This window comes from Erythrolamprus reginae, chromosome 2 (genome assembly GCF_031021105.1).
Source record: "Erythrolamprus reginae isolate rEryReg1 chromosome 2, rEryReg1.hap1, whole genome shotgun sequence".
In the NCBI taxonomy this organism is placed as follows: domain Eukaryota; kingdom Metazoa; phylum Chordata; class Lepidosauria; order Squamata; family Dipsadidae; genus Erythrolamprus; species Erythrolamprus reginae.
The window spans coordinates 40,260,463-40,273,011 of record NC_091951.1 but is presented as its reverse complement, the minus strand read 5'-3'; the positions used below and the strand labels follow the sequence as shown (position 1 = coordinate 40,273,011).

The following is a 12,549-nucleotide window of genomic DNA, read 5'->3' as shown; positions in this document are numbered from 1 at the left end:
CAGCTTCGCTTACATGCTTTGCTGCCTGAGGGATTCTGGGAGTTGAAGTCCACAAGTCTTAAAAAGTTTCCATGCATGGGGGAGCGTGTGTGTCACACCTACATTTCTTTATGGGTATCCGCAATTAATGAAATCTTGGCAGAAGTAAGATGTGCCTTTTCCTGTATTCAGTATTTTACTCAAAATTAATTCAGTATTACCTGTATACCTTTGAAAAATTGTGCAGAGATAGGACGAAATGACAAAGGAAATTAAGGGAATAAAAGACAGAAATCAATAAAACATGGAGCAAATGCAATGAATGGATCCAAAATATAAACAAAATGTAATAATATATAGTGTTAGTGTATATAAAAATAATAATTACTATCAATAGGGCGGTATTAATAAATGGAAATGGTAACTATACGTATGATAAATATTTTATGGATATGCAATTGGAGGTATTAAAATAAATGTTACTTTTTTATTTTTAAAGTATATATCCCAAATGTATATATACATCAATAAGACCATATATCAAATTGAATATGCTGCATAATGAACTACAAATACAAAATGTAATAGGGAAAAAAGGGAAAAATTGGGAAAGCCCTGTGTCTTCTAGTCTGGTGCTAAGGAATAAGAGCTACATTCTCAAAAAGTTTATGTTGGCTATATGTGTAGAAAAAACAATGTTTTGGAATTCTAATTTATTTGTTCAATGGTTGGTAGGTTCCACACCAGATGCCGCAGGAGCGCCCAGCCAGATTAGCTGAGCAACAGGCCTTAGCCCTACAGGAAAAGAATCGTTCATACACCCTGTTAGAGGACAGTGACGATGAAGAAACCGGTAAAGCAACAGCAGGCCGAAACTCAAAGCGCCATCACCCCTCACAAGGCCCTGAGGGCAAGCAACGGAAACGACATAAACACCTCAGGCATCGCAAGGAAGAAGAGGAAGACAAGGACTCTGATGAGAAGCCTAGTGGAGAGGACAGGGGACGGTGAGCATCCATCTCTTGCGAAAAGCAGAGTTGTGAGAGAAATTTATTTATTTGTTTTATTTATTTATTAGATTTGTATGCCGCCCCTCTCCTCAGACTCAGGGCGGCTCACAACAATAATAAAACAGTGTACAGTGTACAAATCTAATATTTAAAAGAAAATATCTAAAAACCCGTTATTTAAAAAACATACAACACAAGCATACCATACATAAAACTATATAAGCCTGGGGAAGATGTCTCAATTCCCCCATGCCTGGCGATATAGGTGGGTCTTAAGCAATTTACGAAAGACAAGGAGGGTGGGGGCAGTTCTGATCTCTGGGGGGAGTTGATTCCAGAGGGCCGGGGCCGCTACAGAGAAGGCTCTTCTCCTGGGCCCTGCCACACGACATTGTTTAGTCAATGAGACCCGGAGAAGGCCAACTCTGTGGGACCTTATCAGCCGCTGGGATTTGTGCGGCAGAAGACAGTCCTGGAGGTATTCTGGTCCGATGCCATGTAGGGCTTTATAGGTCATTACCAACACTTTGAATTGTGACCGGAAACTGATCGGCAGCCAGTGCAGGCCGCGGAGTGTTGGAGAGACATGGTAGGTAACCCCACAATAGCTCTCGCGGCCGCATTCTTCACAATCTAAGGAAATAAGGGAAGCCACAGCCATTCTTGCTTTTCTTGGCCTAGGAGTCCAGAGGAGGATTCAGAGGATGAATGGGACCGGAGTGAACGAGAGCGGCTGCAGGACTTGGAAGAACGGGATGCTTTTGCGGAACGTGTCAAACGCAAGGACAAAGAGAAGACTCGCAATATCCTCGAGCGATCAGACAAGAAGGTGTGATCTCGGCCTCTGGATTTTGCTTCCGTAATGGGGAAGCCCCTCTTGGTTGTATTTGTCCTGATTGTGCTGCCCATTCTTTTCTTATACCACCCATGTTTTGCATTAGGAGCATTTCACCTGGGGCTGGAAAATTTAGCTAAAAGTAGATATTGGAGAGCTATACGCACATGCACAGATACCTATATCTGCCTATCATTATGAATATCACTGCATGTATACACAAGGAGTCTACTCGGGCATAAACAAGATGCAGGTTTTTAAAATATGACACTGCTTCTTTTTGTTTTGGCCATTCTAGCCAAAAGGCAGACTTGAAAGAATGAAAACAATGTTTGGTAAAAGTGGAAAACCTAAAAAGATTCCTCACTATGTTTTTTGGAGCAGGGATCAGACATAGTTCTCTATGTGTCTTTGTAGGCATCCTTTCCAGGAAGCTGAGGAAATTGGTGCAAAATTACTGAACTCTGATAATTTGCAAAAGTTTCAGAACTTTGTATACAACTTATGGTTTTGACTTGTTTTTAAATCATGACATAGTCCTTATTCAACATTGTACAAGACTAATAGTGCATAATTTTAATGCTTATAGTCCTTATTCAACATTGTACAAGACTAATGGTGCATAATTTTAATGCTGATTCATTGAGACATGGAATCTTTTATTTCAGCCCTGCTTTGCAAGGCCTTGATTCCCAATATGGAAACATGTGACTGACTCCTTTTCAATTACTTTCAAATCTCTGCTCTTTCAGCTCCAGAGTTGTCATGTTTTGGCCTTTGGTGGTATTTTCTTCTTCTTCTCATACCTGAGAAATATACCTAATGTTTATATTATTTAGAAGAGGAAGTTTCACCTTCTTGTTGAGATTATTCCCAATTTTTCTGTAAGTCTCTGATAACTACTTTGTTGCATTCCTAAATCTGTAGTCTTAAAAATACAGGTAGTCCTTCATGTATGACCCCAATTAAGACCCAAATTTCTGTTGCTAAGTGAAACTTTGTTATGTGAATTTGGCCCCAATTTTACGACATTTCTTGCCACGGTTGTTAAGTGAATCACTGCAGTTGTTAAGTTAGGAACCCGGTTGTCAAGGGAATCTGGCTTTCCAATTGGCTTTGCTTGTCTGAAGGGCGCAAAAGGTGATCACATGACTCCAGGACACTGCAATTGTCATAAATACTAGTCAATTGTCAAAGGTCCAAATTTTGATCACATGACCATGGGTATGCTGCAACGGTTGTGTGAAAAACGGTGGTAAGATACTATTTTCAGTGCTGTTGTAGCTTTTAAAAGTCACTAAACAAACTGTTGTAAGTTGAGGACTACCAGTACGGCATCCAACATTTGTTAGCAAGGATTTTTGGAACTGCTGTGCTTTGAGTTACTATTGTATATTTGTTTCCTGATTACATCGAGGTTAGGCATACGAAGAAGCTCAAAAGCGTTTAAAGATGGTAGAAGAGGACAAGAAATTCATGGTAAGAACTTGATTTTTTCATTGTATTTAACATAAAGAATAATTTGACAGTGAATAATAATGAGATATTGATGGAATGTGGGAAAAGTATAAAAGACACAGCAAAAAAGTGAACCAAGTTAAGTGATATACTCCTGATCAACAAGCCTGGACTTTAAAAAGGAAACAGTAAAAAAAAATGTTTTTAAATGTATCTTTTTTGGCAAGCTAATGATAATAATGAAAATAAATTACAAGAAAATGTTATTAAATGTTTTCTATGTTATAAATTTTTAGTATTATTAATTTATTTATGGCCCAAAAGTCCGACTAGCAAATCAGAAATGTAATCTAAAATTTGATATTACATATACCAGTTTTTAAACTGCGAAAACTCATTGGTATGGTGCTCAAAACCTAGTTTTTGTGGTCATAGTCTGGCTATTGCCTTGGTAGTTTTAGGTTTTTCAGATGCAAGTAAAATATTAACATACATAAAAGACTCTCTTCCTGGTCTTGATTTTAGAATAAGCCAGATAATATCCTACAGAAGACTCATAAAATTCACAACACAAAATGAAATGTGTCAAAATCAGTATCATTACAGGGGTAAAATCTTTAAGAGATCAGGATTTTTTAAAACAAATTATCATTTTGAAAAGGCTATTTTGTGCTTACTTAAATATAAACTATTAAGATATTTATCTATCTGAAAATCGTGATTTTTCAAGAAGTGATTTTTCAAAAAGTACAGATGAACACAAACTTTTGACTTTGGGCATTAATTATTATATTGAATTAGCATGTAATCTTTGTTTTATGCAATTAAACATTGATGCCATACCCCATGGAAAATAATTAATCAGGATCAATGCCAATCTGACCGATCTTTCGGTCACCTTATAAACCATATAGTGCACATCTTGGAGTATAGCCATTTTTGGCTTCCTGAAACCCTGCCCCGCACATCCCGTTTTTGCCAAAAACAGGCCAGTTTTTCACAAAAATGGTTTGTGCGGAAGGTTTGGGAGGCCTGCAGAATGATCCTGGGGGCTGTGGAGGGCAAAAATGCAATGCATGAAGGTGTTGGAAGGCCAAAAAAAGGTCCATTGTTTGCAGAAATGGGGGTGTTTTTGCCCTCCAGAGCCCCCAGGAGCACTGTGCAAGCCTCCCAAACCCTCTGTGCATCCCAGTTTTGCAAAAAAAGGGCCATTTTTCGCAAAAACGGGATGCCTGCAGAGTGCTCCTGGGGAGCCAGGGAAGGCAAAAACTTTTTTTTTTCTTATTTACCTCTTTGAAATCGTGGTGCCTCTTATAGTCCGAAAAATACGGTATCTGCAAAAAAAAAAAGTTTGATTTGGAATTTCCTGAAGCAATCTTAGTTTAAAAAATGTATATATGCAACTAAAATGTAATAATTCTTAGCCAAGCCTACATTTTCAAATTGGGTAATGGGCTGTAATTATAATTAATTAGGCTAAGCTAATATAATCCAACTTGGAGCTCCATATAAAATTTGAGATGCAATTTTTGCATTAAAAACCTGTACCGCTGCAGGATCAATTCTGCCTCTTGAATCATAGCCATCATAGTAGACTTTTGCTTTGAGAAGTCTTGCCTTGCAGTGATGTTACCAGGATAGAGCACAATAGAATAGAATAGAATAGAATAGAATTCCTTATTGGCCAATTGTGATTGGACACACAAGGAATTTGCTTTTGGTGCATGTGCTCTCAGTGTACATAAAAGAAAAGATGTATTTGTCAAGAATCATGATGTACAACACTTAATGATTGTCATAGGGTACAAATAAGCAATCAGGAAACAATCAATATGAATATACAGTAAATCGTAAGGATACAAGCAACAATGCCCAAATAACAAATGAAAGTTGCCTTTAAAAATTATTTTAAAAACAAATTCAGACAGTAAGTAGGATAAAACCTCTTTTCTCTTCCTATATGTCAGATTCCAGAACTACGTAAGAAATCCCGTTGGGAGTATTTAGCCAAACGAGAAAAAGATAAAATGGAAGACTTGGAAGCAGAAATAGCAGATGAGGAGTACCTCTTCTCTGAGCAAGAACTATCAGCCCTTGAGCAGCAGGAGCTGGAGTACAAACGCAAAGTGCGTGACTTGGCCAAACAATACAAACAGGCTGGGGATCAGGAGAAGATGGAGAAGCACAATCGGTACTACATGCCTGAGGAGAACCGCAGCAAGGTAAGGGGTGTGTGATGCAGTGTTCCCTCTAATTTTTTTTTGGGGGTGGGCGGAAAAGTATAGTGTCTGAGCGGCAGTCCCTTCGGGACTGGGCGGCACTCTTTCCCTCTCACTCTTTCCCTCTCAGCTTCTGGGCAGGTTTGAAAAACTCTGAGTTGAAGATGATTTTTAAGTGAGCCATTGCTCACTGCTCAGCTTAGAGGGAACTATGGTGTGATGTGTGCAAAATATGGAGCCAGGGATGGGTGAGATGGCTACTTCCCCTCTTATGAGCGGTGAATCGGAGAAAGGACATAAAATATTATTTCAGGTTATCTCGGTGGTCTCCAGTTAAAACTTTGCAATAATCAGGGTTAGGAAAGCACTCCACCTAAGATAACCTGCAGGTAACCTGTGTGGGGCTAAATTGCATCTAGACGTTGGTTGGCAACCATTGGAGGATCTGCGTCACTGTTGTGGCATGTTTTCCATTGCTGAATATCCGCAAGCACACAAGCTGCTTCACTTGGAATTAACTCAACAAACTGAACATGGAAGACCAAATGTTTGGTAAATTCTGCCTTTTATCTTCACGTCTATCCACCAGGACAAATGGGGGACTCAAAACTCAGAACAATCCTTGTCAGTCCCACTAGCTGGAATACTTTGTTAGCATCAGTTTGTATTTCATGCTATGTTTCTTGCTATTATTTTATCATTTTTCTGGACTTTTTCGAAACCAAAAGTTTGTTTGTATTAAGAGAAACTTCTCTGTCTTTCTGCTTGTCAGTTTTATTTTTGATCTGATATATTTCTAAATGTCATATCTTAACATTTTATATAATATAACATGTTATATAATGTCAAAAACAAAAAATAAGATGTTTATTATAACGAAACAAAAGAAAAAGGATCTCCCAGAATATAAAGGCCAATTCTTCTCTAAATAGTTCAATTTGCTTTTATTTCTGCCACATCAGGTTAAGTTGCTGTCCGTTTCACAGGATTCTGGTTCTTGGATCAGTAGACAGAATTTACAGGAAAAACAAGGGAGTTTTAATGCTTCCTGAAATTACATGCACTCAGGGATATAGCTTGGTGCAGGGGTTCTTTGGAAAAAAATGTGCAAAAAATACAGCACTGTTGAATTAGAACCTTAGCTACTGAGCGACCTCTGATTCTACAGCAACAGTGTTTCTCTTTGATTTTTGTCCTGCAGAAGATTCCTGATCGTTATGAGGAGCCCCAGGCGGAGGATCACATGGCTCCAAGAGATGAGCAGAGGCGCTGGGAAGAAGACCACATTGGGGCAGCTGCCCTCCGTTTTGGGGCCCGGGATGCGAAGCAGCGCCATCCTCGCAAAGACTACGAGTACGTGCTCGAGGAGGATGAGATGATCCAGTTTGTGAATGCTGTGCAAATGCGGGGCGCAAATCAAAACAAGGTGAGAAGGTGCAGGCTACAAGGTGAGACTCTGCAAAAGGTAACATAGCCAGGAACCTCCTGGTGGAAATTCAGATCTTCCCCAGGATGGAAGGATCCATTTATTTATTCCATTTCTACAGTTGCCCAACTCAATGAAGTCATCTAGGCCAGCTGATAGAGAGTTCCCCAAGCTTTTAGGGTGGGTGGCCTGGAACAGGGGGAGGGAGGAAAGAGGGGATGGTTTTGTGGAGCATGAGTGTGTGCATGCCTGCGCATAAGCATTTGCAACATTCGCAGTGATGCACAAGTGACATGACAAGGCTTGCATGAGTAGAGCTGTGTGTGCGTGAGCAGAAATGCACACACCATCCTGTCTCTCCCACGGCTTGGTGGCAATTAACCCTTGGTCCAGTAGTGCCGGTGGCCAACAGGTTGGGGAACTGTGGATTACAGGTCTCACATGGACAAATTATAAGAATAGAATTGAATTTTTTTATTGGCCAAGTGTGATTGGACACAAGGAATTTGTCCTTGGTGCATATACTTTCAATGTACATAAAAGAAAAGATACATTTGTCAAGAATCATAGGATACAACACTTAATGATAGTTCAGGTATAAATAAGCAATGAAATCATATTAGGAACCAGTCAATATAATTTTTATTATTATTTATTTATTTTATTTATTAAATTATAAGGATGCAAGCAACAAAGTTACAGTCATACAGTCATTTGTGGGAGGAGATGGGTGATAGGAACGATGAGAAGATTAATAGTAATAGTAATGCAGCTTTAGTGAATATTTTGACAGCGGTGAGGGAATTATACTGCTTAAAAAAATAAAGGGAAGACTCAAATGACGCATCTTAGATCTGAATGAAATAAATATTCTCATTGAATACTTTGTTCTATAGAAAGTTGAATGTGCACAACAGCATGTGAAATTGATTGTCAATCAGTGTTGCTTCCTAAGTGGACAGTTTGATTTCACAGAAGTTTGATTTACTTGGAGTTATATTGTGTTCTTTAAGTGTTCCCTTTATTTTTTTGAGCAGTGTATTCGTTTAGCAGAGTAATGGCGTTTGGGGAAAATGTTCTTGTGTTCTATCTGTCTTGGTGTGCAGTGCTCTATAGCATTGTTTTGAGGGTAGGAGTTGAAGCAGTTTGTGTCCAGGATGCAAGGGGTCAGTAAATATTTTCACAGCCCTCTTTTGGACTCATGCAGTATACAGGCCCTCAATGGAAGGCTTAAAGAGTGTCTTAGAAGCCAAAGCTCGACAAATAGCTCTGCCTCAACAGGAGGAATTCTAGAAAATGGGAATTGATTTCGATGAATCAGGGAAAGGAAAATACAGTGTTCCCTTGCTTTTCGCGGGGGAGACGGCCCGCAAAAGTCAAATTTCCACGAAGTAGAGATGCGGAAGTAAATACACTATTTTTGGCTAAGAACAGTATCATAAACCTTCCCTTAACACTTTAAACCCTCTAAATTGCAATTTTCCATTCCCTTAGCAACTATTCACCATGTTTATTTATTAAAGTTTATTTAAAAAAATATTTATTAAAAGCAGACGAAAGTTTGGCGGTGACATATGATGTCATCGGCGTGGGGAAAAACACCCACGAAGTATTTTTTTAATTAATATTTTTGAGAAACCGTGGTATAGACTTTTCGCGAAGTTTGAACCCGCAAAAATCGAGGGGGCACTGTATTTATTAAGCATTACAATATTCAGAACACAGATAAGGAATCTAGGATTTGACAGTAGCAGGGGAAGTAGAAATAGCAGAATCTTGTAAATGTGTTGGTTTTCCTTTTTTCCCTCCCTCTTAAATCCCAATGAGTCAGGGAGGAGAAATCCTGAGTCCCTTCCTAATGTATCCGTTCCCAGGGCTCGAGGCTTGCTTCTGCCCTTTTTGGTTTTGTAACAGCTTCTGAATATTTCCCCCAAGGCCATCACTCTGTATTTAAACTGCTGCTTAGATATGAGTGATCAAAGGAAACTCTCCTAGCTGAGTCAGACTTACTACCTCAATATCTCTATAGGATCAATTAAGGGAATCAGATTGTTTCTGAGTTGTTAGTGAGCAGTACAAAGGATTGCTCCTGACAGCTCTGACAGGTAAACACCATTGATCTATGGTGCCGCCCACCTTCTATTTGTGGTATCAGTTTTGTCCAGAGATAGGAAATATAGAACTCCACCAGTTCTTGTTGATCCAGGGAAGCTTGTCTAACTCTGCTTCTTTGATGCCAGGAGGAGAAGCCGGAACTGTCCCAGGCTGAACTGAAGAAGTTGTCTATCCAGGAGGTGCGCCGCAGCCTTCCTATTTTCCCATACCGTGAAGACTTAGTGGCCGCCATTTCTGAACACCAGATGCTCATTATTGAAGGCGAAACCGGCTCTGGCAAGACCACTCAAATCCCACAGTATTTGTATGAAGAGGTAACTCAATAGGGAAGGGGAGGATAATTAATTGCAGGGGTGAAGGAGATCCGGGGTGAAGCTTACAGGAGGGCAATGCTGCTACTTTGGTCCCTGCTTCATGCTTCAGAATTGGTATTCTGAAAACAATGGAGACAATAGCCTACATACAATATTAGGATTCAGTCTGTATTGCAACTCGGTTCTCCAGAAACACTCAATGAGCTACAGTTGTCTTTGGCTGGACTTCTGCGGTCCTGTTCTGCATCTGTCCCAGTGCCTTTTTCTGGAAATTATTTATTTATTTATTTATTTATTTAATTGGATTTGTATGCCGCCCCCTCTCCGAGGACGTGGGGCGGCTCACAGCATATATAAAAACAAAACAGTAATATAATCCAATTAGTACTACAATATTAAAAACAATTAGAAAGAGAAGATTAACCTAAAAAACTAACTCATTAACCAAACATTCAGCAATCATACTTAAGGCATCCAGTGGTCAGGGGAAGATCTAAGAGTCCCAAGCCTGGCGGCAAAGATGAGTTTTTAAGCTGTTTTGGAAGGCAAGGAGGGAGGGGGCAGTGCGAATCTCTGGGGGGAGTTGATTCCAGAGGGCCGGGGCTCCCACAGAGAAGGCTCTTCCCCTAGGTCCCGCCAACCGACATTGTTTGGTCGACAGGACCCTAAGGAGGCCAACTCTGTGGGACCTCACCGGTTGCTGGGATTCGTGCGGCAGAAGGCGGTCTCGGAGATAATCTGGTCCTGTGCCATGTAGGGCTTTATAGGTCATAACCAACACTTTGAATTGTGCCTGGAAACTGATCGGTAGCCAATGCAATCCGCGGAGTGATGGTGAGATGTGGGCATTTCTTGGAATGCCCAAGACTGCTTGCGCGGCTGCATTTTGGACAAGTTGAAGTTTCCGAACACTCTTCAGAGGTAGCCCCATGTAGAGAGCATTATGGTAGTCACTGGCCCATGGTTGCTCATGATTTGAACAGGGCACGTGGCTATATATTGTTTTGAGCTGCAAACAAGGAGATTCCAGTTTTTAAAACATTTGGTCCATAAAGATTTTTTCCTAATAACAGAATCAAGTTGGAAAAAATGCACATTGCTTTAAAACACACACACTCACACATTTATTTCATAAGATGGCCCAATTGTCCAAGCTTTGGACAGTGCGTATATAAAGAAATAAATGAAACAATAAGTTAACATTAAAAACAAAATTATCAATCACAGCCTTCCTAGCAAGCCAAAAAACCGCTGAGAAACAACACCATTAAGTGCCATCTAGAACTTTAGAAGAGAAGGTAGCATTTTCTACATTGTGTTCTGATTTGACCACCTCTTGCCTTTTGTCACTTTCTACAAAATCCACATTTTGCTGCCCACTCAAAACAAGTTGAGTGTTTACATTTCCAGAGATGCCCTTGAAAAATGGTCATTGATTTTAGGAATATTTAAAATGTGCATGTACTAAAACTTTTGAATCAATGCTTTGGGATGATTCATGCAGAAGAAACACGTCTATTTTTCATACTTGACAAACCCCAGCTGTTCCACTATGTGCATATTAGTATATCCATAAAGAATTGTGCGTGTAGTGACCCCAGCAGGAGAATTTTAGCAATTTAGAAATTTAACAATTCTGTGCACATCCATAAATTATTGAGTGTGAACTGTTGAGTGTACAATCCAGTGGCCTCAGCATGCATAATATTTTAGCTCATATGCAAACCATTTTATGCAGCTTTGGTATTGAGATCTTGAATCATGGAGATTCTATCTCTCTCTTTCCCTTACAGGGTTACACCAAGAAAGGAATGAAGATTGGCTGTACTCAACCCAGGCGAGTTGCAGCTATGAGTGTTGCAGCCCGTGTTTCTCAGGAAATGAATGTCAAGCTTGGAAATGAAGTATGTTCTAAAGAGGGAGAAGGGGAAGGAACAAAACTATGCAGTTTATATTACCGATCCTCTTAGCCAGTTTATAATCCCTGATCTAATTTTTTGATAGCCAGTAATTTTAATGGCAGCCTATATCAGTGGAGAAAAAGGTTGGTTCTCTGGCATGAAAATGTTCACAAGGCCACCTACGCTGCATTATTCACTGACAGAATTCAGTACCACAAAACGTGATGATGTATATATTGAAGGACAGGTGCATCAAGGGCTTTTAGTCTTGAGGTTTCAGTTTTATTTCTGGATTGGGGGCAAATAGTAGTTGTAGATGTACAGAGAGAAGCTGTACTGTCTCCACCATCTCTGCACACGTATCTGGTTGGCTGACCTAACAGGTCTCCTTATAAATATAAGCATTATCCCAAACTTTCAGATAAAAGCCATCGTATCCCTTGTTCACTCTTGTTTGCCAGGGACCTGAAGGAAGTGATGCATTAGCCTCCTAACAGTATCTATTTCTCGAGGTAATACAAGCAGTCATATATCCTTGGAGATGAAATTGGCTTTTGGTGACTTCTTGCATATGTCTATATGGTTTTCTTAGCAACAGCATAGAAGTGGTTCACTACTGCCTAGTTTGTGGTTCACCATTGCCATGGCATGTGCTCAAAATTCAGATACTTTGCAATCAGTTCACACTAATGAAAGTTGCCATGGTCATATAGATAGAATAGAATAGAATTTTTATTGGCCAAGTGTGATTGGACACACAAGGAATTTGTCTTGGTGCATATGCTCTCAGCGTACATAAAATAAAATATACATTTGTCAAGAATCACGTGGTACAACACTTAATGATTGTCATAGGGGTCAAATAAGCAATGAAGAAACAATATTAATAAAAATCTTAGGACATAAGCAACAAGTTACAGTCATACAGTCAACATGGGAGAAAATGGGTGATAGGAATGATGAGAAAAACTAGTAGAAGTGCAGATTTAGTAGAAAGTCTGACAGTGTTGAGGGAATTATTTGTTTAGTAGAGTGATGGCGTTCTGGAAAAAACTGTTCTTGTGTCTAGTTGTCTTGGTGTGCAGTGCTCTGTAGCGACGTTTTGAGGGTAGGAGTTGAAACAGTTTGTGTCCAGGATGTGAGGGGTCAGTAAATATTTTCCCCGCCCTCTTTTTGACTCGTGCAGTATACAGGGTCCTCAATGGAAGGCAGGTTGGCAGCAATTGCTTTTTCTGCAGTTCTGATTGTCCTCTGAAGTCTGTGTCGGTCCTGTTGGGTTGCAGCACCAAACC

At 39.8% G+C, this 12,549-nt stretch overlaps 1 protein-coding gene across 1 annotated transcript in view; it reads left to right on the top strand.

The window, feature by feature from the left end:
- Positions 1-12,549, top strand: part of DHX16 (DEAH-box helicase 16) — a 37,804-nt gene that overhangs the window by 558 nt on the left and 24,697 nt on the right. The window contains exons 2-8 of the mRNA XM_070737897.1: positions 715-986; positions 1,671-1,818; positions 3,247-3,303; positions 5,250-5,504; positions 6,703-6,927; positions 9,168-9,356; positions 11,150-11,260. Of these exons, the coding sequence (XP_070593998.1) occupies positions 715-986; positions 1,671-1,818; positions 3,247-3,303; positions 5,250-5,504; positions 6,703-6,927; positions 9,168-9,356; positions 11,150-11,260 (1,257 nt within the window). The remainder of the gene's footprint in view (positions 1-714; positions 987-1,670; positions 1,819-3,246; positions 3,304-5,249; positions 5,505-6,702; positions 6,928-9,167; positions 9,357-11,149; positions 11,261-12,549) is intronic.